Consider the following 27018-nt stretch of genomic DNA (forward strand, 5'->3'; position numbering starts at 1 on the left):
GTGCCTTTTGTGGACTCACATAGTTACGATACACAAACACACAGATATTCCAGCTCTCTACGTCCTTCCCTTTTTCATCTTTTATTCATCATGAAACCAGTGATGAAAAATTCATGACTCCAGGCAATGAAATGAATGCAAAATGAAAACTGTGGGCGTATATAAAAAAAAAAGGGTGAGAGAAATAATGTCTCTATCTAGGGTGACTCTGACACAAGGTGCGGATCACAGCGAGGGCAGTGGGTTCTGGAGAACAACTCTGCTGCTAACTCTCTCTATGGTAATAAAGTAGATAAACTTCTGATGGACCAGTTTCATTTCCAGCATTACGAGAACCTAGGCTACTAAACTGTGTGCTTGCTGAACAATATTGTACAGTATGATGAGCTTAACTGACCAAAAATCATGAGAAAAAAAGTTAGGCCCAAAAGTGCATCATATGGAATACTTTCATGAATAAATTAAGTAAATTTAAAGTCTCTTAATCCTACTGAAAAAAATAAAATAAAAAATAAATGGTAAAAGCAAGGGAAAATAGTGTAGTTCAATTTAAGACCACAGACACCATATATCTAAGAGCTGTCAAGACCCTCATTACCATATTAAAGCAAGAGCCATAATCACATTTGATTTGAATAAACCACATTAAATTTGTATACATTAAAATGTTGATTTAATGTAGGACATAGGTCTATAAAAAAAAATCTAGACACATTGAAATTATAAATAAAAATGGTTATGTTTGGAATAGCATACTACCATACAAATTCTGTTTGCTAGTATGAAATATGTAAAACAAAAAAACAATATAGTATACTAATGTTTAAAAAACGTAGGCCTTATTCTTGTATACAGCATAGCCTAGCCTAGCCTACTGTTAGTTCAAATAAAAATTAAAAACTAAACAGTATGCAGTGTAACTGCGCAGTAACCAGTAGCCTACTAGCATTCCTTTGAGTGCTTACCTCAGATGTTTACACAAAGTTTGCCAGTTGCCACAAGACCTGAGGATGATGTGTGTAGACAGATCCGCTCTGCGCATGACATGTAGCCTTTAGAGACGGTTGGTTTTTTCAGTGATGTGATGTGAATGCAGGTAAGTGTACCTCCCTCGCATAGGGTTGTTTCAAAGGGCGTAAACACTTGCAGAGTTGCTTTGGGCAAGCCTGGGGTACTGCTTAAACCTAAAAATTAAGCGTCCAGTTTTGCCAATGACTCAGAATTTGATATACTGCCTGCACGCACATTTACTGTAAACTCGCGCCGATTTAAAAAAAAAAAAAAAAAAAAAGCCGCGTGGCCAAACCTGACAGCAGCGTTATCGAAAATGAAAAAAGATTCATTTTGTTTTTAGTGGATGACCACGGCTATGATCGTTTTAATTTTAATGATAAATGTGAACTAACCGATGTCAAACTGGTATACATTTCTCTCAACAAAATGTTCTCGTTCGTCTCTCTACTACACATACTAAACAACCACGTAGGATGTAAACGCGTCACACGATCACTGTTTTAGGCTACAATTAAATTATTAGTCAGAATAGATAGTATTATCTTTTGAAATCGTAAGATAACTTTATTTCAGCCATAAAATACATTTTAAAGTATTTACAACTAAAGTAGGCCTTAAGTATTATGGAAGCTTAATTGTTTCCGACACAGAATATAACAATTTAAAAGATAATTGCGACTTTTTAACTCACAATTCTGACTTTTCCCCCTCACAATGAGAAAAAAAATTGTTAGGAAAAAAAGTCAGATTTGCGAGATGGTTTCACAGACTATAGGCTTAAACCTAGTACCAGACTAAAATCCATATTTGAGCTTACACTGATGTCTTAAAATATGTCAGTGCCATTGTTTTGTCTCAAGATGCACACAAGTAATGTTTTTTTTCTAAGACACATTTATAAAAGCTACTTAAATGTCCTAATTGACCTAAGGCCTAACCCTTGCTTGGTCTAAGCCGTCTGTGAAACTGGGCCCTAAAGTTAAATTCTAAGTGAAAATAACTTTTTTTTTATCAGAATTTTTAGTTTCTATCTAACAATACTAACTTTATAACTCGAAATCACATGTTATAAAGTCAGAATTGCAAAATATAAACTCAAAATTCAGAGAAAAGTTTATATCTCACAATTGCAAGAAAAAAAGTCAGAATTGTGAGTTTTTATTCAGTAGCGGAAACAAGCTTTCATAATTATTAGATAATTTGTAAATAAAAATATAAACAAGATAACATGAACTTGGCTCAGCTTATTGTTGCCTGCAGTACAGTACAGTACAGTACAGTACCGAGCTCCAGGGAGCGTGAACGTCACACACTCCCTGGAGCGCCAGCTGTCAGTACAGATGCCGGCCCCATAGGAACCTACACTGACCCCAGTGGTGGATGCACAGAGCCAACCAGCACACAGCTTCTGTGTAATGAGACAGGGCCTTTCCCTGACAGTCCACCCCTGAGTGAATACAGCGCCTGACATACAGCCACAAAGCGTGATGGTAGTCGTTTGACAACTCCCTCGTCACAAATTCAGAATACGAGCACAAACAAAATGCGCTCTCTCTCTATTCATTAGCATTGTTCTGTTAGTTGCTGGGACTCCTCCTGCTTGTGTTGTTGAGTTTTGGGGCCCGCTGAGACTTGAATGAGGGTGAACCCCACTGTAGTGTGAACATGAGTGTGTGTGGTCCTCCTGGCTTTTTAATTCTGCATTATTAAAGGGAACATGCTAGTGGCTAATTAGGCATTGATGCACCCCCCTCTCTTCTCATCGCCGAGTTAGCATCTCTCTGGTAAACTGATTGCTTACGTTGAGTTTTGTGCCGTTCCGCTGACATTGACCCCCGCCACAACGCTCCAGATGCCATGCTGCGACGTGACTGGAAAGGCAGAGCAGGAGCTTGGAGGCTCTTTTTCATTTCATTGGTTTATCAACGGGCCAATGAAATCAGTACAACACAGTAAATTAAATGCATGACTAAGTTGTTGTGCCTTTACAGCCTTATTTTGTACAATTATTTTGGGTTTTTGATCTTGCTTTCTAGTCATATCTTAAAAAATGTCTTGTTCATATAGATTTTTAAAATAAAAAACATTGGCGAATCTCACAAAACCTGTCAGCACATGCCCAGCTCATATTTCACTAATAAGAAATTATATTTTACGTAAAAATAAAGCCTCTATTAAAGCCAAGCTTATTTAGAAATTTTGCATTATTTTCATGTCAATTAATCAATCACCCCAATCTTTTTTTTCTATACATGACTAATTTTTTCACACTGTGTGACTAATGCGAAAACCCATAATGTGGCTTCATTTGTATGCAAAATTATGTCATTTTTTTCTTTTGATTTTAATGTGCAATGTGACTTGGAGGTATTTTCATGAGATTTATCATTTACTGTACGAGTCGATTTGTTTTTGTGCTTTAATCAGTTATTTTTAAAAAAAATCCATGCTAAACCGTGAGTCGATTTAAACTAAAACTTCAGATTCTTTTTCCTATTTAAGGCTGGATTTGTCTATTGGGAGAAAAGTGTTTTCCCATGGATGTTGGGGTTTGCAGAAAAATGAGCGTGTTTTAGATATAGCCAATGGCAGTCGACTCTATTATAGATTTAATATAGAGGGCATTCCTGAGAGACACACACAATTTCTTTCCTTTTCTCGCTCTCTTTCTTTCTCTTTGAGTGTTGTGATTTGAATATCCTAAGGTGCCATGACCTGAGAAAGTATTAATGGCATCAGTGCCACTTTAAGTGGGTCATTTGGAGGTTCAGACGATAGAAATGCTGTCGCATTCTGGGGCAAATGGCATGCGCATCTTTATGATATGAAATGCATTATGAGTGAACCAGATGTAACAGATTTGGAACGGTTTTATTTGAACACTTGATATTATTTTGATAGTTCTTAATAGGGAATTATTGCAGCATTTGAAGTGTATCATTAATGGTGTTTGTTAAGGGTAACACTACTTTTTTATTTATTATAGTTTTTGATACAGACATGAATGATACCTCAAATTATAACATGTAAAATAATTCCATATTTGAAGCAGGGACACTCAATCTTATTGCCAGTGTCGGGGAAAGTTACTTTTAAAAGTAATGTTACAAATCAATATTGCGTTACTTCCTAAAAAAGTTACTTTTTGCATTACTTACTTATAATGGAAAGTAATGTGTTATGTATACTTATGTATATATTTGCGTTATGACATAAATTAATAATCATATTTTTTAAAACTACTGCCTTGATCAACACAACATAGGGGTCATTTGAAAGCTTAGACTCTGAACTTTACAATGCATTTACACAATTTGATTAACTCTTAAGTGCCGAGTCATTTGCTGTTAAATAAAAAAAAACAATTGTACTAAGTACTGTAATATGTCAAAAACATCATACAGCTCAGATAGTCATGTGTCATATGTCATTTTAAAGGTATTGCGGAGTAGAAAACAACGAGTATAATTGTTTTGGGCTTTGACTAAACTTGAGCGAGTTTTTGTATGTGAAGCCCTGCAAGAATAAATTGTAAATAACAGATGCAGCATTTATGTCACGTTTTTGTTTGTAACTTCATAAAAACATGATCAGATCATGGAAAATAGTACATCATTGTTTACAGCAGATTGTCATGATTACATAGAGCCCAAACTCACCATAATTCATCACTTATATCTAAATTTATTCCTCATGGAGTTACGTAAGATAGTCATAATACATGAGACTCATAGAGCCTTATACAAAAGTAGCATTCATGTGGTGTTTTTTTGCTTGTAACTTCAGGAAACATGCACAGATAATGGAAATGATGGCCAATTATTATTTACAGCGGATTCACACGATTAAAAAGAGTAGCGGAACTTCACCAAAAAATAATTGTATTTCCTTCCTTGAGATATTGCATGTCAAATAAGAAAGATATGTGAAATTTCCCTTGAGCACACTTCTATTTTTGTCTTTTATCAGCAGTTTCTAAGCATGAGAACTTCCAAATGTCAAAAGTTTTCTATCAAACGATACTTACATTTTGACTCTCCTTGCTTTTGGAGTTGAGTCTTTACTAACACTGCTTATTGCATTAATACGTGGATTTATTTCATATGTTTTACTAGTAAGAAGCTTGTACAAGGTGTTGTATTCATAAACCCATGCGAGGAGAGTTTATGTAAAACTGTAGAAAGAACCATCAGTGCCTGTTTTCCCTGTGGATTCATTGTCTTTCAGGATGAATACATTTTTGCTAAATGATAAAATTGTCTTCCTTCTCTGTAGGCCAGAAACACAAAGGGACATTCAGTTGAGAATAAACATGCTTGAAGGGGCTCTAAACACACTTCAAATACTCGCGTAATGTCTAAAGAGAGAAGGAACAGATAACAGTGGCTTCAGATCTTTTGTACTACAGATCAAAATGGGACGCGCTGTAGCCTACAGCCTGTGGTAATTATCTTTATCTGAGAGCCAACAGTGTGTGAGTGCAGAGAGCCAGAGGGCGACAGTGCACGAGTTTACTGAGGAGTGAAGGATCGTCGCGCTGGCTTCAGGCTCTGTGACGACTTCAATTAGTAAAAACCTTTAAACGTGTTATTCAGCTGAGCTATCTGTATCAGATACTACTGGGCTTGGAACAGGGCTGAAGAAACACATGCTTTTGTTTCATGTTTGTTTGTGGATGCTGTTTTGGTGTAGTAATTCATGTAGCAAACGATCAAATGTATCAGAGTCAATTAATATCTCTTCCTTCGCACATTTTTCTCTCAAGAAAACAAGACTCCAATAATCTCACAAAGTCTCTACTTAAGTTTCGTGATGAAATATCTACAACCAAATTTCGAAACATTTACTTATCAGTTTCACCCAAGACCAAATTATCTGCTAACACAGAACATTCTCGTAATGTTAGCATATATAAATTTTTTTATGTTCCAGGAATGTGATTTTTGTTATGTTTTGGGGGTTTTTTTCAATAAAAATTGCAAAAGTTTTTTCTTTCTGGACAACCTTATTAAAATGAACATATACAGAATATTCTCTAATAATAATGGATTTAATTTCACAAACTGACCTTCCTTCCTTTTTTTTTTGACAACATAAAAACTAACTTTTCTAATATTACATTTCATGATCAATCTACATTTTGCAGCTAACTACTCAGTGACTGATATTAGTATAATACAGCATTTAATTAAGAAATTAAGATCTATCCTTTACCTATGAATGAAGCCAATACATATTTTTGAGTGTTGAGACTTTTGTACTATCATTTAGTGGTGCTAAAAATGTCTGTCCATTTCATTTTCTGATTCAGATAGTGAACTGATAGATAGATAGATAGATAGATAGATAGATAGATAGATAGATAGATAGATAGATAGATAGATAGATAGATAGATAGATAGATAGATAGATAGATAGATAGATAGATAGATAGATGGATGGATGGATGGATGGATGGATTGATGGATGGATGGATGGATGGATGAATAGATAGAAAAATGTGTTATTTATATATAAAATTATTATAATTTATATATAATATACATCTATATACAGTATATACATGCAAATATTTCTTAAATATCAAGCATGTGTGTGTATTTATATATATAAAATAATTATACACAGTACACACACATTTTTTACGTAAACACAAACTTTTATTTTGGATGCGATTAATCGTTAAACAGCCCTAATAGATAGATAGATAGATAGATAGATAGATAGATAGATAGATAGATAGATAGATAGATAGATAGATAGATAGATAGATAGATAGATAGATAGATAGATAGATAGATAGAAACTACTAAAGATAATATCAGTGGTTATTTCCAATAACCTCCCCTCATATTTCTCATCTGTTTTTACTTTTGTCTTCACACTTGCTCTCCCTCTCTCATGTTAACCTGTCGATGGCGTGTGCGGTGCGACTCTGACCTCCATCTGCCCATATGTGACTCTTCACCCTCCCACGAGACCCCTGCGCTCCGTTCTGACAGCCCGTGATTAATTACTCACCCTTATGATTCATGCCTTAGAAATATTTCACAATAATGGACAACAGGTGGTCCTTCAGGACATTATTTTAAAGGCGCATCATGTGTGTGTGAACCTGCTAGAATATGTATTCGGATGATGATGGAATGTGTGTATGAATGTGATATATGATGATTTCATTTAACTTTCGGTGGTCTAGTCTCCACTTTTTGTTACTCACTAAAATGTTTTCAAGAACTTCACATTTTTGAAAGAAGGATGGTAGGTTATGTATAGAAACAAAAGTCATCAATTCATTTTTGTACTTTAATTTAGTTTTAATCAACTTTAAAATCCAACACTTTCTTCTTATCTCCGTTAAATATGCAGATAAAACTATAACTAAGACATTTGTAGGTTGATTCTCATGAAATTCCCATGCAAATAATAGCACTAGTGGTGCAGAAATTACACAATTAAGCTTTAAACCGAGAGATAATTAACATTTTCTGAAGAAAAAAAGAGTTGTTCTTGCACATGCCACCTTAATGTTGGAGTGTGCTTGCAAATTTTCAGTATTTGCTCTTTCTTTGCTGCTATACAGTATGAGTGCTTTATAGGGTGCTCCAGGTGGTTACTAGGGTGTTTTAGATGGTTGCTATGAATCTTATATGGTTGCTAGGGTGTTCTAGATGGTTGCTATGGATCTCATATGGTTGCTAGGGTGTTCTAGATGGTTGCTATGGATCTCGTATGGTTGCTAGGGTGTTTGAGATGGTTGCTATGGATCTCGTATGGTTTCTAGGATGTTCTAGATGGCTGTTGGGGTTTTCTAGGTTGTTAGGTTGTTGCTTTTCACCCGTTTTATCATCCACTACTCGAAAACTGTGAGTCCAAAAAGAAGCTTAACAGCACTATTCTCGAATAAGACTAGCAAAATGAGCTGAGCACAAATGGTGTAGGATGACCTGCATGCAAACTTTTAACACTTAAAGGGATAGTTCACTTTAAAATGAAAATTCTGTCATCATTTACTCACCCTCAAGTTGTTTCAAACCTGAATGAATTTCTTTCTTCTGCTGAACACAAATGAAGATATTTTGAAGAATGTCAGTAACCAAACAGTTAACTGGTCCCATTGACTTCCAAAGTATTTTTTTTTTCCTACTATGGAAGTCAATGGGACCAGTTAACTGTTTGGTTACTGACATTCTTCAAAAATATCTTCCTTTGTGTTCAGCAGAAGAAAGAAAGTCATACAGGTTTGAAGCAACTTGAGGTTGAAGGTTAAAGGATGACAGAATTTTCATTTTAAAGTGAACTATCCCTTTAAGGCTTATTCACACTGACTAACACAATTAACAATTGTTAAAAGTTTGAATAATCATTCTAATTGATAACAGTGAAGTCCACACCACAACTATAACGATAGCGACACAGAAAAACTATATCATTGGAATAAATTTCGGAAATATTTTTTTTCCAGCTCTTGAACAATAAAAACATTGACAGCCAATCAGAATCCATCCTGCTGTAAAGAGTTTGAGCGTTTAAAGCGACAGACGACAAAACTGCAGCTCTGGTGTGGATAACAGTTATCGCTACAGTTATGGTTATGATTAGATATAGGCATTAATAGTAGGGATGCTTGTCTTAGCAAACCAGTAATACCTAATTATTTAATTTAATAGTAAGTATTTTTATTGTACTAATTTATTTCAATAGTAAAACAATATTTTTGAAAATGATAAATATATCCTTAAATTCCCCTTGAATGAATGGAAACGTGCTGTCAGACATAAAAATGGACTGTGTTTTGTGTTGTGACACACATTTTGTGTCTCACACACACACACACACACACACACACAGACACACACACACACACACACACACACACACACACACAGTCACACCTCATGACTTTATTGTCTCCTTCATGTGTGATCTGTGAGGGCCTTTCATTTGCATCGCCCAGGGCAAAGTTTCCCTCTGGCAGTGATCCGCGGATCCGGCTGGGCCGCTCACCTCTGTGTGATGAGTCCTGCTGCTGCTCCCACAGACACTGGCACACGGAGTTCAGCTCTGACAGCTCACACACAGCACAGAGAGAGGAAACACTCTTCATTTAGCTCGTTCAGATACAAAGCCTTAGGAAAAATCACAGTTGAGATCGCTTTAATGCCTTACCGTCATTTATTTTCCTTTTGAACAACATGCATCGTTCACAATAAGCACAAGAATGTGCTTTAAAGTCGTATGTTGTGACTGCCTTTTCTTCCCTATTGGGATGTATATCTGAGTGAAACGGCTTTTCCAACAAGAAAAAAATAGGGCAGGATTTGATTTTTTCCATCAGGAATTGATTGGATGGATGTGGTTTGCTATTGGTGGATCTCATGTGAGTGACAGGTTGCCCCGCCCTCACGCCAGTAAACGCATCATCAGAGATAAAAATATATGTCGCTGTAAGACAAGTAGGAGGGAAAGATTTTTTAAATAAAGATTACGAGGACACATGAATTTTTGAAAACGAATGATGTGCACGGATATATCATTTGAAATACTGCACTATTCTAATATTTTAAAAGGAAACAAGAATTGTCAATTTTGATTTCATGCTGACTTTATGCAAGTAAATTTAAATGAAACTCCACTGAGCAATAAAATATCCCACTGAGAGTTACATCAATGTCATACCTGCATGACAGATGTACCAGAACGCATATCAAATCTCATTATATTTCATTTCTGATGCTTCAAAAAGGCAAGCGGCAAATGAAGCGGATCAGTCTGTAGGTGTTTGTCGGATCTATTAACAGCACAAGCTCTGATAATAACCTCTCTGGGTTGAAGGGAAAAAAAATCTCCCTCTTTTCTTTTCTACCAAGGACAAGCGCGTGGCACGACTGGTTCAGACATACAGAATCCATTTCAGAGAGCCTGGAGGGTGAACACACAGCGCAGGTTCATTCAGAGAGCAGACTCCATAATATCACACCCCGTGGAAGTTACTCTCAGAACGGAGCATGTGCGGACTTCCAAACATTCGCATTTGAGGAATACGGATGCATGAAATGCATAAGTTCCACTAAGAACTGTTTAGTTCTTAAACTATATATGTCAATGTGTTACTTGCAGTGTACTGCATATGGTGTATTGTATTTTTTACTTTAATAGTATCACAATATTATATGCAATCATATGCATCATCTTCACTGTAAAAAAATATTTTCATTATTTATAATCACAACTTTTAATCTTTTGTCAAATCAACTTAGATAATTAATGTAGTTCAGATGACATAATATTTTCAGTTTCTATTGATTAAACCAATCTCCTTCATTGCATTAACTCAATTGTTTAATTTCAATGAACTCAAATTTTTAAGGCAACCGGGTAACTTTCTTTTTTAAGTTAACCCAACAATATTTTTTTACAGTGTAGGTGTAATGAAGTTTCTCAGTCATCAGGGATGTTGTCTCATGAGATACGTCAATGTCTTTTGCCTTTTTTGACATTCCTCTGTTCACGGAGGTTGCACTGCAACCATATTTTTTATTTCTGAGAGAAAGAGAATTGCATCACTCCAAATGTATTTCTCAGTCAAGTCGCATAGAAGATACCACATGACTCCAGAATGAGGTCTTTTGAAGGCCAGCGGTTCCTTAATTAGAAAGCGATTCGACTTCAAAGAAGCAGAACGTGGATTAATGCATGTCTGTGCTGAGAAGCCGAAGAGGTGAATGTGGATCCATTATAAAAGTTTGGAGAAAACTTCATTGTAAAAGTCATGATCTTTGTTTTTGGAATTAATTAACGTCGGAAAAGTAGAAAAGAGGTGTTAAAACGACATCTCAAATGTTTGAAAGTGTATTTGTCATGTGTTGGGTTTAACTGTAATGTATTAAATCTAAAGTGATAATGAGGACAGATTGCAGATTAGCTTGAGAATTATAATTGAATCAAAAGCAAATGTGCTATTTTAACAGTCACTATCATCACCTTCTATTTGGTGTCAGTTTGAGTGGATGTTTGAGCGTGTGTGCATGTGTGTGCGTGTTTGTGACACTAATGAGTGGGCTGCCGACAAGCTGTTGTCTAAAAAGTTGTGGGCCCCCCAGTGCGTAAAACTGTGTTAGAGCCGGGAATAATCCCGTGACCCTGCAATGACCCCATCAACACAGTTACCTTAATATTAAACTGTATACTGTCTTTTAAAACACTGATTTTGGAGTGTCATATTTGATGCATTTGTAGGCATGCAGTTTAGTGGGCTGCTGTTTACCATTGATTTCAATTACCAAAAATGCAGCTGAATTAATAAGAATATGACAACATAGCGCAGACACCATATTCAGCACACATGGTTTGTGGAGACCGTAACTAGAGGCTAATTCATTCTTAATGTTCTTGTGCATGGGTTGATTGGTCCATAGGAACACATGTCATTATCTGGCCGTCTGGAGCGGATTAGGGACAATGTTCTGTGCAAGACGATGGGCATTACGGGGAAATCCATGTTTACTTCATTAGGAGGATTACTATAGTTGGGAGATCTGAGGAGAGAGCGTTCTATCAACACTTATTACCAGTATGCCAACATGCCACACATTTAGTGTTACTGGGTTAAACTGGGGATTCTGGACTACAGCTTGTTATATTCACCATTTTGGTTTTAAAGGGACAGTACACCCTAAAATGAAAATGAATCCATCATTTACCACCATTGTTTTAATGTCCCTTCTTTTTTTATGGACCACAAAAGGAGGATTTTCAACAAACAAATGTCGCGCTCGTCTATAATGCCTGTGAATAGCATCAAGCTTTTGAAAAAAATATGCAAAAGTATCACAGAATGGTCAGATGCTACACGTGTCATATATGCCACATGTTCTGGGGGTATACAATAGGGTTTGGTGAAAAACAAACCTAAATTTAATGTAGCCTATTAAAATCTTAACTTGGCCGCTGGTCTTCAGTGAACACGTTCGTGTGACTCTTTGCCCAGAAATAGCACACAAGTCCTGAGAAATCAAGATGAACAAAAACATGACATGAAATATAACGCCTAGAAATTCCAAAAAAAGTGTCTGTGTGCTTTCTTCACTGAGTCAAACATCTCCTTGTCTGATGACCGTCACAATGAGAGTTGACAGATGTGAACACGATAACTTTTTGCTACGACGAACACAACAGATGCAAGTGCTATCTGAAATCTTCTTCTAGAATGATCATTTTTATCAAGCGTGTATGTTTATGTTCAGTTATTTCACTTTAATGGCAATGAAAATGACCTATTAATTGTCATTAAAGTGAAATAACTGAACTTAAATATACGAGCTTGATAAAAATGCTAATTTTAGAGGAAAATGTCAGGTGGCACAAAGAGCCTTTTGCATCTGAAGTCTTCATACATACATCAGGGAAGAAGGTGTGTGGATTGCATGTCGTTGGAATATATATGTGTCCCATCGGAACATTCAGTGATACTTTTGCATCTTTTGAAAAAGATTGATGATGATCACTATTCACTGCAATTATAATGACAAGCGCGAATGGGATTTTGTGAAAATTCTCCTTTTGTGGTCCATAAAAGAAATAAGGCCACACGGCATTAGAACAACACAGGGTGAGTAAATAATGACTTTGTTTTAGGCTGAACTATCCCTTTAAGTTGTTTAGTCTTTTGTAAGAATCACTTAGGGGTGAATTCAGGTAAATTGGGACACGTTTTACCATTGAGATGAAACATCCCAATTATCCTGAATTAACCCTAAATAACAAAAGCCTTTATGATGTCATCTTCCAGGTAGTGACATGATTTTGCTGGCAAAGCAATTAGCACAAGCATCACTAAGTGTTAGCAATGGATTTAATGAATTCTGTGTGTTAAGGATGGGAATTATGTATTACGTTTTGTAAATAATTTCACCATTTTGGTTTTCAGGTGTTTAATCTTTTGTAAAATCCCTTAACAAGAGCCTTGACATCATCTTCTAGGAAGTGACATCATTTTGGTGGCAAAGCATCAGCCCAAGTATCAGTAAGTATTAGCAATTTATTCAATTAATTATGTGCATTAAAGATGGCAATCATATATATATTTTTTAAATCACAATTTTGGTTTTAAGCTGTTTAATCTTTTCTAAAAAAAAAAAAATACTTCACTAACAAAAGGCTTCATGACATCATCTTCCAGGAAGTGACATCATTTTGGTGGCAAATCAACAGCACAAGTATCGGTAAGTGTTACCAATGGATTTGATGAAATATGTGTGTTCTGGTGTATCTGGTGGTAACTAACAAAAGCCTTTATGATCTTCCAGGAAGTGGCAAAAACAGCATAAGCATCAGTGAGCTTTAAAAGTTTGTGCACTTTCATATTGTAAAAATACTTGGTTAAACACAAGCACATTCATTTTATTTTTAAGTAACAGAGTCCAAAAGGTGCTGCATATGAGGACTGACCCAGTTATCATTATCGTTTTAGACTAACGCTATTTTTGCAGCATGTCTTAAACAAATGCATATGTTTGTATATATTCTTATACAACTTTCCAAAATCAGTGGCAGTTCTATCCATGTTGTGTGTAGCTTCTTGTAAAACATATTCTGTTTGAATAGAATGCTTGGACAATTAAAACATGTATCAGATTCATTCAGGCCAAGTTAAAAACTGAACAAAGGCTGATAATGGGCCAGACAGTAAAGTGCTCTGTAATTACTCCAGCAGGACGTCATCGACTGGGAGAAGAAGAGACGATGTCTGATCATCAGTGAGCTAGGTATCTCTGATCGTCTGAGAGACAGACAAATTAACCCGGCTGATCAAAGATTGCTTGCTAAGATTGCGATTTAAGAACGGCCTTCTTTTTCGATTCATGAGTAAGAGTATGAATTCATTTAGCCACATACTAACTAATATTGTGAAATGTTATTACAATTCAAAATAACTGTTATCTATTGTTTTTTAATTAAACCGCAATTTACTCCTGTGATGCAAAGCTGAATTTTCAGCATCATTACTCTTCAGTGTCACATGATCCTTCAGAAATCATTCTAATATGCTGATTTGCTGCTTAAGAAACATGTCTGATTATTATCAATTTTGAAAACAGTTGAGCAGCTTCATATTTTTAACTGCATGCGATACATTATTTTCAGGATTATTTGATGAATAGAGTTCAAAAGAACAGCATTTATTTAAAATAGAAATCTTTTGTTATATTTTAAGCGTCTTTACCATCACTTTTAATCAATTTAATGTCCTTGAATAAATTAAAAAAATTCTTTCTAAAGAAAATAACAACTTTACTTCATTAGCACACCTTTAAATTCAAACGTCAACTTCTTCATCCTGTTTGCTACCAATCTAAATTGAATTGGAATTTAAAAGCCATTCTCATAGATGTCCGTTGGCTGTAAATCTAGTCTGCCATCCGACTTAAAATCCACTTAAGACGTAGTACGTGTTCGTGGATTCTGCAAGTGAGCTAATTAAGCCAGGCCTAGGAATACAATAAAGACTGCATTAAAGTCTTAAACTAGGATTTGGAGTTCTCTTCGATTTCTGTGCTAGAAAGCCTATTGTCCATACCATAGGATCCTGGATTCTATAGGTGACATGTCCAGTTAACTTGATTCAGTTGGACAGCACTCCCGTCTCCAGATTGTGCCGTAAGCCCCCTTTCCAGGTATGCCTGCTCTATATGTCTTTACAGGTTGCTAATCCAAATAAGTCCAGTAAGACTTTAATGCTGCCCATGACAGGAAGACCCATATTTACATGCCCCGTGACCTTTAAATCTGATCTTTAATTTAGCTGACATACTTTTTTTTATTAATATTTGCAGGACATCACATTTACACCCAGAAACCAGCTTTCCTAGCACTATTTTACTCACAAGTGTCTATGTTTGCATTCCCACACCAGTTCCTTGGACACAGTTTCCTCTGACAGCCGTACCCTTGATCCGAGCACGTATACTAACTTCCAACAAAGACCCTCCTCGTGGCCATCAGGAATCCCCCTGTGGATGAGCCTGTGCTTTATTCTGAGCTCCAGTTCTCCTCACGGGTCCCCAGGCACCGGCGGGGTCACGGCTAGCCCAGGAACGGTGTCAGCGATTCATCTGAGATGCCACGAGTTCATGATCCACCTATGAGGAGGAGGAGGGGAGCTCAGGAGGAGATCCACACATGATGAGAGAGGTGCAGGGTCACGGAGTTCACACAGACGGGCGCAATAACTAGAGACTCTGGCTGTCAGACTCCACATGGAAGAACACACACCGGTTATCTGGGGAGATGCACAGACTTCGTGTAGCTACTTCTAAAAGTTTTTTATATATATATAAAGAAAACTGTCTCCAAGCAGAGGTCCGATGTCAGATTCAGCCCACTTCTGGGGACAATTTTGTCACTAAATTACACACATTAAATCTCTTAACAAAATAAGTTAAATAAATAAATAAGCTGTTTAAATATTGTTGTGAGGTATAAACTCCAACAACCTGATTGAAAATACCAGATTTTGATAGCATGATTTAAAGACAGGACAATATAAAAATCCAAATAGGTTGTGTTACTTTCAGGTAATTTTCAGTACACCGACTTTATTTTCTTTCTTGCAATTGTTGCGCATGCGTATTACATAGGCTATACTATAATAATTTGATTGACAGATAGGGCTAATATTAACCGTCGGAAGACAATAATTATACATTTAATCGATATTATATTAAAAAATCCTTAAGTGAAACATGACAGTTTATTTCGTGGATAAATATGTTGGTTTGGGAAATAATTTCTCTAAAACAAAAAAAAAATTGTTTGTGATATAGGCCTATTTAACGAACATTTTGTCATTTTTGTAGCCAATGAACGTTGTAGCTAATATAATTGTTGTTTTCAAACACGCAAATGTTTTCATTATCACGACTGGAAACTTTAATTTGAAAGAAAATGGCCAGAAAAAAACGCCTGTATCAAGCTAACTGTTTAGATATCAGTACACAGCTATTATGCATTTTATTTAGCCTACAATCAAATATAGCATATTCATGTATTATCATGGCTAAAAACTGTCTCTGGAAAATAAAAGATAAACAAGCGATTTGAGATAGCTATGGCACATTGGGCACATAAGAAAGGGCACAAACTAGTCCAATTACAATTAATCTCGTTTATTTGAAGCCTGACCTGATTAATGTGATCAGATCACAGCGCTTTCCTGACACCTCTGTGCAAAACACATCTCACCTGTATCATCGCTCTGTGAACTGATCAGATAACATTCTAATATTTCTGATAAACACGAGCCTTTACAGGACGAACGATCTGTCTTTTTCAAGGTTATGAAAAAATATCGTTTCAGGCACATATTTTAACGAACCATCAAAACACGAAAAACGAGTTGCCTATTTTAGAAAACGGCATTTGATGTATTTATAAGCCTACAAGGTATGCCACTGCGATTTTCTATTTAATTCAAAGTTAACTTTTCGCACGAACTTATTATAGGCTATATATGCCTATTTATAATTTGATTTAGGCAACTGAAGGTGCAAGCGTGTATTTTTCGTCTAAAAATGCATGAAGAACATCAATCAAATTCACATTATAGAGTTCTTAATAGATTTAAGGCACGGATAAAATGAACTAATAAACGAATATTTGTCGTGAGAAACATCTCTATTTTGTTGCATTGCGCGCGTTAAATGATTGAATAGCCTATACATCAAAATATTCCATATTTGTGTAAATATGAATGACCTGATAATAGTCTAGTCTCCTGCCTTTATGGGCTTTTGTGTTTTAGTTTCTTTGCATTGGTGTTCACAGTTCCTGAAAAAGATCTCAAAACATTTAAAGCGCTTAAAGCATGACAAGACCACAGCGTGATGAAAATGAACATCACTTTGTCCCTCAAAGTTATGAAAACTATCTTTATTAGAAAAGTCCAAACAAAAGCACATTTACGCACGAAATGATTAATGAAAATTGTTTAATCAAATGTTTCATCCATCGTACATCACATCCAACATCGCCCTGATCATTTAAGGGTTTGAATTGTAATACTTAATACCGAGAAAAAATGTTGAAAAATACATCAATAACATTTATTGTCGAGCCTCAGAAAAACATAACCGTAAGTGCTGTGGTTGATTGTTTAGATACAGGAAGTTGATGAGCAGGAAAATAAATAGCCTACAGCAAAATAAATATTGTTAAATCCATTGTCTCCGCGAAACAAACGTGGTATTTGTTGAAGGTTTTTATGGTAACACCATAGTGATTTTATTTCTGTTATTTTGGATCAAAGCATACGCTAACCCCTCGTTTAAATAACTAAATTAAGACGTTAAAATATCGACAATTACACTGTGAGGAAATGAATCAAACGTTATTTTGTAAAGTCTTTATGGCACATAATGATGTTTGACTGTTAAAAGTAGAGATCAGGAGAAAGAGAGTAAAGATATCTTCACATTTTCACAATATCATTGCTATATAAATCGACACTGAGTGAGAGAGATTTCAGAGTTTCATCCTGTACGTTTTGCTCACCAAATGCCCATCATCTTCCTCTCGCTCTCATTGAATGGACATATAGGGCCAGTTGAAACTGCTCCCAGATAGCAGCATATCCCTGATGAGCGTCTCGATGGGTGTTTTGCCCACCAGTCGAACGAAGAAAATCTGTTCTATGACGGAGGAGGAGACCATGCGGAGCGCGGGGAGTCTCAGCAGAAGCTTGCCGAAGCGAGTGGGCTGGTTCGGGTACTGGCTCCTCACGTACTCCTCGAGCGCACACTGGGATTTCTCCTGAAGACCTTCTATGTGCGGTACGTCTGAAAGGCCGCATGCATCTGCATACAAATACAGCGGAGTCAGATATAAACTCACATCTTTCAGAAGGATAACATCTCTGACATATAACTGCGACTCTAAATAGGCCTATGCACAAACTTCTGGTGTTATTCAACATGATTGTGTGTAATGGTTCAGATATAAATTCACGAACTATTTTCCTTTCAAGAAAGCATTAGCCATATTAAACGAATGTGCCATGTGCATTTCAGTTTAAATTCGTAATGTTTGTTATTTATATGATGAAATAGAAAATATGTAGGCTAGCTACAATGGATTAGCCTATACCGAAACGAATTAATAAGCACTTCGTGCTGCAATGTTCGTATATTCAAAAAGTTGAAACGAGTAAAAAGACTGAAGACTATATAATTATATGGCCTATAGCTTAATTATATATAATTAAAACAACAAGAAACTCCTCGAATTTTGAAATATCTTTCAGAGAATTTTCAGTAAACAAAAACTCCAGACAATATGAGCTGTGGAAAATTATAAGTAATTTATAGGAACTTTATAGGCTACAGCTTTTTTTCTTTCTTTTCTTTCACAGCATGTCATTGAAAACACGATACATTTATCCCTCACAGCCTCGCTTTCATCTGTCATGGCGCTGCTCTGCATAAGGTTTATAATGGCCTATCTATATTAACTTTTTTTCAAGCGTTTTTTGGAGTATTAGGCTACACTAGCGATTCCGTATTCTTCATTAAGGTTTATATTTAAGGAAGTTGATATCAGCATGTCACTAGGGTCTACTTTTTCTGTCAGTAATTTAGGCTACTAGGCCTATTATTTCAGGGCGCATTCGATGGCCTTGTCAGTTAACAAACCGTCTGGCGACATTTTAAACTAAATACAAAATATTTTTTGTGGTTTGTAAATTTATAACAGGCCTGTAATTAAAAGTAAAGCTACTTCTGTGTTGTCGATGTGTCGTGTCCCATGTGATCCTAGCAGAAACCGCTCGAGCTATGATATGTTGTTGCTATAGTAACCTCCGTAGACATGCGCGAGCTTATGTTTAGCGCACTCTGCCTAAAACTTGCAGTCGAACTTTGCTGGTTATTAAACGTTGTTTAAAAAAATATAGGCAATTTGAAACAGCGTTACAGTATTGCAGTGTAATTTTATATTTAAGAACTGAGAAACAATTATTAACTACATGTAGGGTTAGGATGAGGGTTTGGTTTAGGGTTAAATGCATGTAAGCATGCATAATTTATAGCTATTACTACAGAATAACTACATGTAATCTGTAACAATGATAAAATAAAGTGTTTACCAGCTTTTTTATTTTGACCTCGTTTAGGGTGTTCAAGTCGTGATGGGTGACGGGGGATGGGGGGGGGGGGGGGGGGTTAACATGTGAAGCTGCATTTAATTAAGCACTTTGCTAAGTTATGAAATCATGAAAGCAGTTCTTATCGGGTCATATTTAAAGGATTAAATGGAATATTATTAGGACTTGTAGGACCAAAAATTATAATATAAACCTAAAACATTAATGTTGATTAACACTTTACAGATGCAATTTGTCAAACATATAATTTAATGTTTGTGTTCATGTTTAACATGATAACATGTAGACTACATGGGTTATTGAGAAATACTCAAAATAATAGCCTAATGTTAGGAAACCATCATTTTTAAACAACCTACACGCCTTTAATCTGATTGTGCACAGATGGTAATTTTGACAGATTAATAGTCTATTATTTGAAACAAACACCGCGGAACAAATAGGATTATCTTATAGACACGCTCATTAAAGTGTACAGTATGTTTACTCGATCTTGAATGAATCGGGCCCTACCTGATGTGAACAGCACTATTGCTTTGGCACAGCTGTATTCGGCGGAGTCCACCTGCAGGGCCTTCAGCTTCTCCACCTGCTCCTGGAAGAATCGGATATGATCCATGAAGGCCACGACCCGATCCGCGGACATTGGGGACGCGTGAAGTCCAGCGGCGGCGAGGAGAGGAGCCACATGGAGGGGCATGGAGCACTGCGCAGCGTTCAGAACAAAAAGTTCACTCCAGGTGAGTCTGAGGAGAGACACCTGATCCGTGATTTGAAGGTCAGGAAAGAAAGGGATGTTCCTTGCCCATTCCACAGCGCTGAAGAGCAAACGGGCCGCCAGCTCGCAGATGTTCTCTATGCCCATGATGTTACCAGACTGCATGCACTGGTTTCCATATCGTGAGGCTGGGTATGGTTCGGCCCGAAGCAGAAGGGATATGTATCCGGATAGGTAGCATTGGCCATTCAGGGGGTCTCCATTGGTCAGCGCGTAATGGCTCGGGTTCGGCTGGTTTGGTGGCATTCTTCCTCGCTGAACCGCTATCAAAACAGGAGGAGATGGAGAAGAAATGTGCATGCAAATAACATATAATATAATCTTGAATAAAAGCATCTCTCACCCTATACTGTCTGTATAGTATGTGCACTGCAATCATTGGAATAATGAAATCTATCTATCTATCTATCTATCTATCTATCTATCTATCTATCTATCTATCTTATATTGTAATAATAATTATTATTTTAACATTGCAATCTGTTGATTGCATACAGTATAACCATTGCTGCTGGTATGGTGTTAAATCATAAATTAATCTATCTATCTATCTATCTATCTATCTATCTATCTATCTATCTATCTATCTATCTATCTATCTATCTATCTATCTATCTATGAAAACACAAGCCTGACAGAAACTACTGCAATGCTCTTTTAATATTGTATGCAGTTTTTCACTGTAAAGAATATGAAATGTATTGTATCTGTGGTTTATTGATACAATAAAGTAACTTTTCCTGTTCAGTGATTGAAACGCAGTAGTCTTGAGTTATTACTTGCATAAGTTGCTTTATAAATAAGGTTATATTATTACATTAAAAAAATAATAAAAAAAAGCTTTTTGATTATAAGACATTTTTAGACAAATCCTTTAATTGTGTTTGCTTTTAAGCAAGCTGATATATGTATGATAATTAAAGTTTGATAATAAAAAAACATCAATAACTATTGTTTTTAAATATCTTTATTTTTACTATAATTTCTTTCTTTCTTTCTTTCTTTCTTTCTTTCTTTCTTTCTTTCTTTCTTTCTTTCTTTCTTTCTTTCTTTCTTTCTTTCTTTCTTTCTTTCTTTCTTCAAAAAGACAAAACCCAGTGAACACTCACCTTCGCGTCTCATGCCCACTTTCAGGCATTTCTTCAGGCGGCAGTACTGGCACTGGTTCCTGTGGTGCTGATCCACCGGGCAGCTTCTGTTGGCACGGCACGTGTACGTTAAGTTCCGCCGAACACTCCGCTTGAAGAAACTTTTGCATCCCTCACACGTGAACTGTCCGTAGTGCTTCCCGCTGGATTTATCCCCGCAAACAGCGCACTCAATGTGTTGCTGGTTCTGCGTTGAGTTTTGCCCTTTATCCTCCGCGGAGGGAAGTCCGGTGTTTGGAGAGTGCGCGGCTGCGCTTAAGCGGTGGTGCTGGGGGTGGTCTCTCCCCGGTCCGCTCGGCTCATCCAGAGATCCCCCCGGTGCCAGTTCCTCCTGCGGATCTCTCCACACGCTCACCACCATGGCCATGGCTGGACTGCGAACCTTTTACGCGTATTCTCCAGAATTATTCAAGATGAAGAAAGCCGGTCGTGTTTTATCCATGCAGAAGAACCTATTGATGTGGAATGCGCACCGAGGAGACTGAAGATATGTGTCCAACAAGTTCAGACAGCCAGAGCAGATTGCACATCAAAAATCACGCCGATTTAAGGAACTCCGTGTTGGTGATGTCTTTGTGCGTAAAAGGGACAATCGGAAACCCCAAATGAATCAGATCCGAGGGGAGCAAAGACGCGGCGTAGCGCAGCTTTCTGTTGGCATGATTGACATGAGCATGAATGGAAGAATTCTACTCTAACTAAAAACGGCCTTATTTGGAGTATCCGTAAAAACAGAGCTGAACGGACTCAACTTTGGCATGATGGTGATCCAAATGACCACACCTTTGCTTGGTCTTACGCGCTTCAGTGGTGGTCTATTGAATGGTCTGTATTAAGGAGCCCATCAAGTATTAAAGCACAGAAGTGGGCGGCTCTTTTAAGCTCGAAAGCTCTGTTTGATTGGCCATTTAGCTCACATCCTTCCAAAGGCGGCTGGGTGCAATTATGTTCTTCAAGTCACTTCGCCTTTTATGCGTTTGTATTTTTCAGTCCAGTGCATCTATAATATAATATAATATAATATAATATAATATAATATAATATAATATAATATAATATAATATAATATAATATAATATAATATAATATAATATAATATTTAAAAAATAAATGAAATATTTTATTTATAAATAATTGATTGTTTTTTTATATACATGTGACCATGTATTTATAGGAACAGGTATTACACAAATATTATTAATAACAGTGATTGCACTTTCAGCAGCAACTACTTCTCATGCATAATTCAGTGAGTTCAAGGGTCAAAGTTTTGCTTTGAGTTGCTGGTGAACCTCAAGGCTTGGGATGGAGCAGGATCACATGATTGGTGGCATGTTTGTGAACAGGTTGTAGGAGCTGCAGGTTAAAGGGTCAAAGCGATACAATGAGCAAAGACAAGGACAGAGCCCAGGGTCAAAGGTCAAAAGAAGGGTCACTACTCACTACAAAAACAATGTGCTAGATTCAGCTAAGCATTAGTATCTTCGTTTTTCTATACTTTTTTTTTTTTGAGAGGAATGCCACCTTTATCTTGTTTTGAATTATTCTAATGGGTTTTAGTGCTATTAGTTGTTTATTTATTAGTTGCTCTGTAAATAACTTACTATTAAACTATTAACTAATCTAATGATAAACTGTTAATTCATCTAAAATGTAAAATAAAAATGTATTTAATATATGTACAAAAATGCATTTTTGCACTATAGGATCACAAAGTAACTTTTTGTGTTCAGTGATTGAGTGCAGGCTTAAACCAGGGGCCTAAATCACAGCGGTCGACACTAGTGCTGGCTCTTCATGTACCTAAAGGGCCACAGAGGCTCAGGAGCAGCGGGCGGTGTCAAAGGCCATCGCATTTCACATGCAGATGTGTGACCTCTGACCTCTGGAAGGACTGAGCTATTTGGAAGCCAAATGCATGCAGCTGGATCTCTGACAGACTGAAATGTAGCCTACTCCAGCACACCTGGATGATATAAAGTATTTCTGGGTATCTATTACACGTGACACATTCCCAGATGTAGCTCATTTATTTCTGATAGTCTGGACTGATTGCAAAATATTGATTAGCAGTGACATATAGGTCTATTTCATTGATTCACTTAGTATGAGTGGTAGGAAAATAAACAACTTGCTGTCTTCTTAAACTCACTAAGCTTTGAGATTCCGGTATCAACTGTGATCACCATGGTATTGATATGAGAAAGACTGCCGTTTAAAGGAATGGAGCTTCAATAGAGGCTCGGACCTCAACGTACCACCGTCAAACACAGTCCAGGGCTTTTTGCACTTGAAATATTTAACCCTGGGTCATTCTAAACCCCAGATAAACAGAATCCTGGGTTATCTTGTTTCTTCTCGTACTTTACCCAGGGTTAACAATCTAAACACTGGGTTAACGTCCTTATTTGCATATTTGCTGTCAGCTCATTGAATGGCCGAATGCAGAACGCGATAGCATTGCTCATCTTCCTTTTATAAATTACCCTAAACTATCAAGTTTTTCCTGAATGGACTTTTCGAACTAGAACAACATCTCTTCACTATTCACCATTACGCGGCAGGTGAGGTGATTGGTTGCCGGTTGCTAAGCATCTAGCAGTAACATTCTAAAGGCCCGTTCACACCAAGGACGATAATGATAAATATATAGTTCTAAAAATCGTTCTCAATATTAAAGGATAGCAGAGTTCACACCACAGCTATAACGATAACGGCACAGAGAAACGATATGGTTGGAATAACACTCAGAACGATTTTATCCAGCTGATGAACTATAAAAACATTGACAGCCAATCAGAATCCATCCTGCTGTAACGAGCTCGAGCATTTAAAGCGGCAGAGACAATCATGAGCTTAGAATATCAAAACGATATTGTGCTAATGTTGGATGCTAATATAGTTATCTATCTTTATAGTTATCTTTCTTGTTGTGAACGAGCCTTAACACCGCATTGTTTCACACTGTACCTACAAGTTTGACACCGCAATGCAGAACAATACAAAAGTACTGCTAACCCTGCTCTGAAGCAGTGTTTTATAACCCCGGGTTAAAAGTGGCGCTAACCTGTTTGTAAATTACAAGTGTGAAACCTTAACTGGAGCCATCCTCAGAAATTCCAAACTGATCGTATTTTTTTTCTTTATATAAATAAGTGTGTAAGGTGTTAATAGTACATTCTTTAATAAAGAAAATTATTCAGTGCATGCTAGAATCACTATAATGGTGGAAAGAAGTTACGTAATTACCAAATAATTTGTTCCTTTCCCCTCCTTTTTTGGGACAAATTAGATGTACGAGCTGTCAACAGAATATCCGATAAATCTGACTCGGATGAGATTACACAGAACCGGTCTGTATCGTTTACCACTCTGTCAACAGCTTGGTCCTTCATGTTTACTGGGGGACAAATCTGTGTCAAAGGTCACAGGACCCTCTGTTGACCTGTTGAACAGATGGAAGCTCTTAGTTTCCCAGGCTGTCAGGGATCCCTCTCCAAGTGTGGGAAAGATTTGAGTCTTCACATTACATCATGGCCCTAAAACACACACACACACACACACACACACACACACACACACACACACACACACACACACACACACACACACACACACACACACACACACACACACACACACACACACACACACACACACACACACGAAGGAAGCTTTATACTTTGGTAAGACACTGAACTTACAGCTCAACGACAAGAAAATTCATAAATTAGTTATGTAAATTAAAATTAATTAGGTAAAGTACTGTTAAGTCTGAGTAATAAAAATCTTGATTCGTCCAAAAATTTAGCCCGTGTGGATGCATAACTGACTAGAATTGTCTAATTTTAATTTTTAAAGTCTAATTAAATTTATCTTCCAATCATTCAAGAGCCAATATTAATACTAATAGGAGACTACCCGTATCCAACAGCGTTTTGTAAGGTCTTCAATTTAAATATTAAATTTAACCTTTGACCTCTGACGGTGACCTCTGACCCGGAGAGAGCAGACCTGTCCCCGCTCTGGAGGATGGAATTGATAAGATCATTCAATGAATTACATAAAACGAAGAGTAGGAAAGGTACAAATGGATCCATCATCTCAGTCATGGCCGTTGTTTTAGTGTGACAGGACATCGCCTGAAAGGGTCTTTGTCTGTAATAGTCATCCGATGAGAATTGATCCGAATACAATCAATTACTTGGGGAAATTGTTCCAGAATTTATACGCTCATAAAATAATGAGGTTTTGTGCCACAGCTTTGCTTTGTTTAAAAATAATAATATATGCTTTTAACTTTAACTTTTAAAACAGACTTTGTGCATTAAAATATGGGGAAATACTTTCTTTGGAATTGCCATATGTTGAGTCCAGACATGGACCATAGCTGGGAAAAAGTGTATCATTATTTTTATCATGTGTGTATCAGTTGGGCTTGAGTGTATGATGGTACTTTAAAATAATTGATCCAAGTTCGTGAATTTAAATAGAGCTATGCTGCCATCTGCTGTTGAGTGTTTGACAAATAAAATGGATTTTTAATGCAAGTTTCATGTTCAAGTTGTGTATATATTTTAATAAATATATATATCAAATATATTTTAATTATACTTAAATGTATTTTAAGGTTTTCACCATTTTTAAACTTTTTTATTTATGTGCAGTTAGTCTGCAGTGACAAAAGACAATTCCATATAGATAGGCCTATAAATAGGAGATCATAAAACATGTATGCATGAAAAATGCTTACAAGAGTTATAGAAATGTTTAAAATGTTTTTAGATAAAGTACAGCTGCAGACACTGCTGGAAATGTCTTGTCTGTTGTTGTTATTGTTAACTTAAACTATTCATTTTTAGTAAATCAAAAATAGAAATATTAGATATTAGAATATTAGAAAATTAGAATTGCAAACAACAAGAAATGCAAACAATTTTAGGCCCTATGAATGAATATGAGGTTGACCCCCCCCCACCGCACCCATTCCATTAATCAAATCGATCTCTGGGGGCCCCAAAAGTGTGTGGGCCCTCAGAAACACCCTAACTTTCCTCCCCTGTCTGCAACTAACCGAAATTAATACATTTAAGTTGAAGTAACATACAAGTTCTAAAACTGAAATAAAAACAAATTAAAGCTATTGTTTTTTTTTTATTGTAAAAAATGACAAAAGTACATAAAAAAAGGAGCTAATTCAACACTGGTCGTGTCAGGTACTTGTTTTTGTTTTATTTAGTTAAAGTATTTTGTAGTATTTTGTGTCTGTATGGTAAGTCCACTTACACATTTAATAACAAAAATAAAACTAAAGAAGTTGATTTACATAATATAGCCTCAATATTTTTTTTCCCTCCGCATTGTATTTGCATAGTACTTGTACAGTATACAATATACAAATATTAAAGTAGCCTATATAAGATTTATTCTGTTCTGTCAAAGCCTGAAGCAAAATTTATTTCCTGACTGTAGATATACATTTAAAAAAAGTATATGGCATTTAGGAATGATCATATACAATAGTCCTCTTTAACAGGCAGATGGCAGTGAAGAGCAATGGGAGAAAACTATGAAAGCTCATACTTGAAGGGAAGAGATTTAAAGGTATAGTTCGCCCAAAAATGATGTCATAATATATTCACCCTCAAAATATCTTCTTTTCTATTTAGCAGAAAGAAACTCGTACAGGTGTGGAACAACTTGGGGGTGAGTAAATGATGACAGAAATGTAATTTCCTTTAATCCTATACCTTTAACATAGCTATGACATGGCCTATCAATACAGCCATCAATGGTTGAAAACAAAACATCCAAATCAAATTTATCTAAACCTTATTATACCAGTATAACATTTATTTCTATACAGCCGAATCTGTGACTGAGTACATTTACATTTGATTTAAGAAAGTTTCACCTGCAAT

At 36.4% G+C, this 27018-nt stretch overlaps 1 protein-coding gene and 1 long non-coding RNA gene across 3 annotated transcripts; one reads left to right on the forward strand and one right to left on the reverse strand.

Annotated features, from left to right (window-relative positions):
- The first annotated feature begins 917 nt into the window (after window positions 1–917).
- On the forward strand, window positions 918–20294 carry LOC306991875. Of its 2 annotated transcripts, XR_013796181.1 has the most exons (7): window positions 918–1096; window positions 12944–13039; window positions 13196–13238; window positions 13727–13837; window positions 14599–14690; window positions 14930–15207; window positions 17612–18795. It is a non-coding gene; the product is annotated as an uncharacterized lncRNA (long non-coding RNA). The 2 variants fall into 2 exon arrangements; XR_013796180.1 differs by lacking the exons at window positions 14599–14690; window positions 14930–15207 and adding an exon at window positions 19717–20294 and having other exon boundaries at window positions 17612–17843.
- Window positions 16933–21950, reverse strand: nr2f1b (nuclear receptor subfamily 2, group F, member 1b). Its single transcript, XM_079600120.1, has 3 exons — window positions 21059–21950; window positions 19685–20212; window positions 16933–17867 (listed from the first exon to the last, which is right to left on the reverse strand). Exons 1-3 carry the CDS (start codon window positions 21462–21464, stop codon window positions 17593–17595), a joined length of 1209 nt encoding a protein of 402 aa, XP_079456246.1. The 5' UTR covers window positions 21465–21950; the 3' UTR covers window positions 16933–17592.
- Between the last annotated feature and the right edge of the window lie 5068 nt (window positions 21951–27018).

The sequence above is a fragment of the Phoxinus phoxinus genome, assembly GCF_949152265.1.
Source record: "Phoxinus phoxinus genome assembly, chromosome: 23".
Classification (NCBI taxonomy): Eukaryota; Metazoa; Chordata; class Actinopteri; order Cypriniformes; family Leuciscidae; genus Phoxinus; species Phoxinus phoxinus.

Excerpts from the sequence above, each read along its gene's own strand:
- nr2f1b (XM_079600120.1), bottom strand. The coding sequence starts at position 21,464 with ATGGCCATGGTGGTGAGCGTGTGGAGAGATCCGCAGGAGGAACTGGCA. Across the intron at positions 20,213-21,058 it reads AGTGGGCATGAGACGCGAAG|CGGTTCAGCGAGGAAGAATG; the intron begins GTGAGTGTTCAC and ends CTGTTTTGATAG. Across the intron at positions 17,868-19,684 it reads AATAGTGCTGTTCACATCAG|ATGCATGCGGCCTTTCAGAC; the intron begins GTAGGGCCCGAT and ends ATTTGTATGCAG.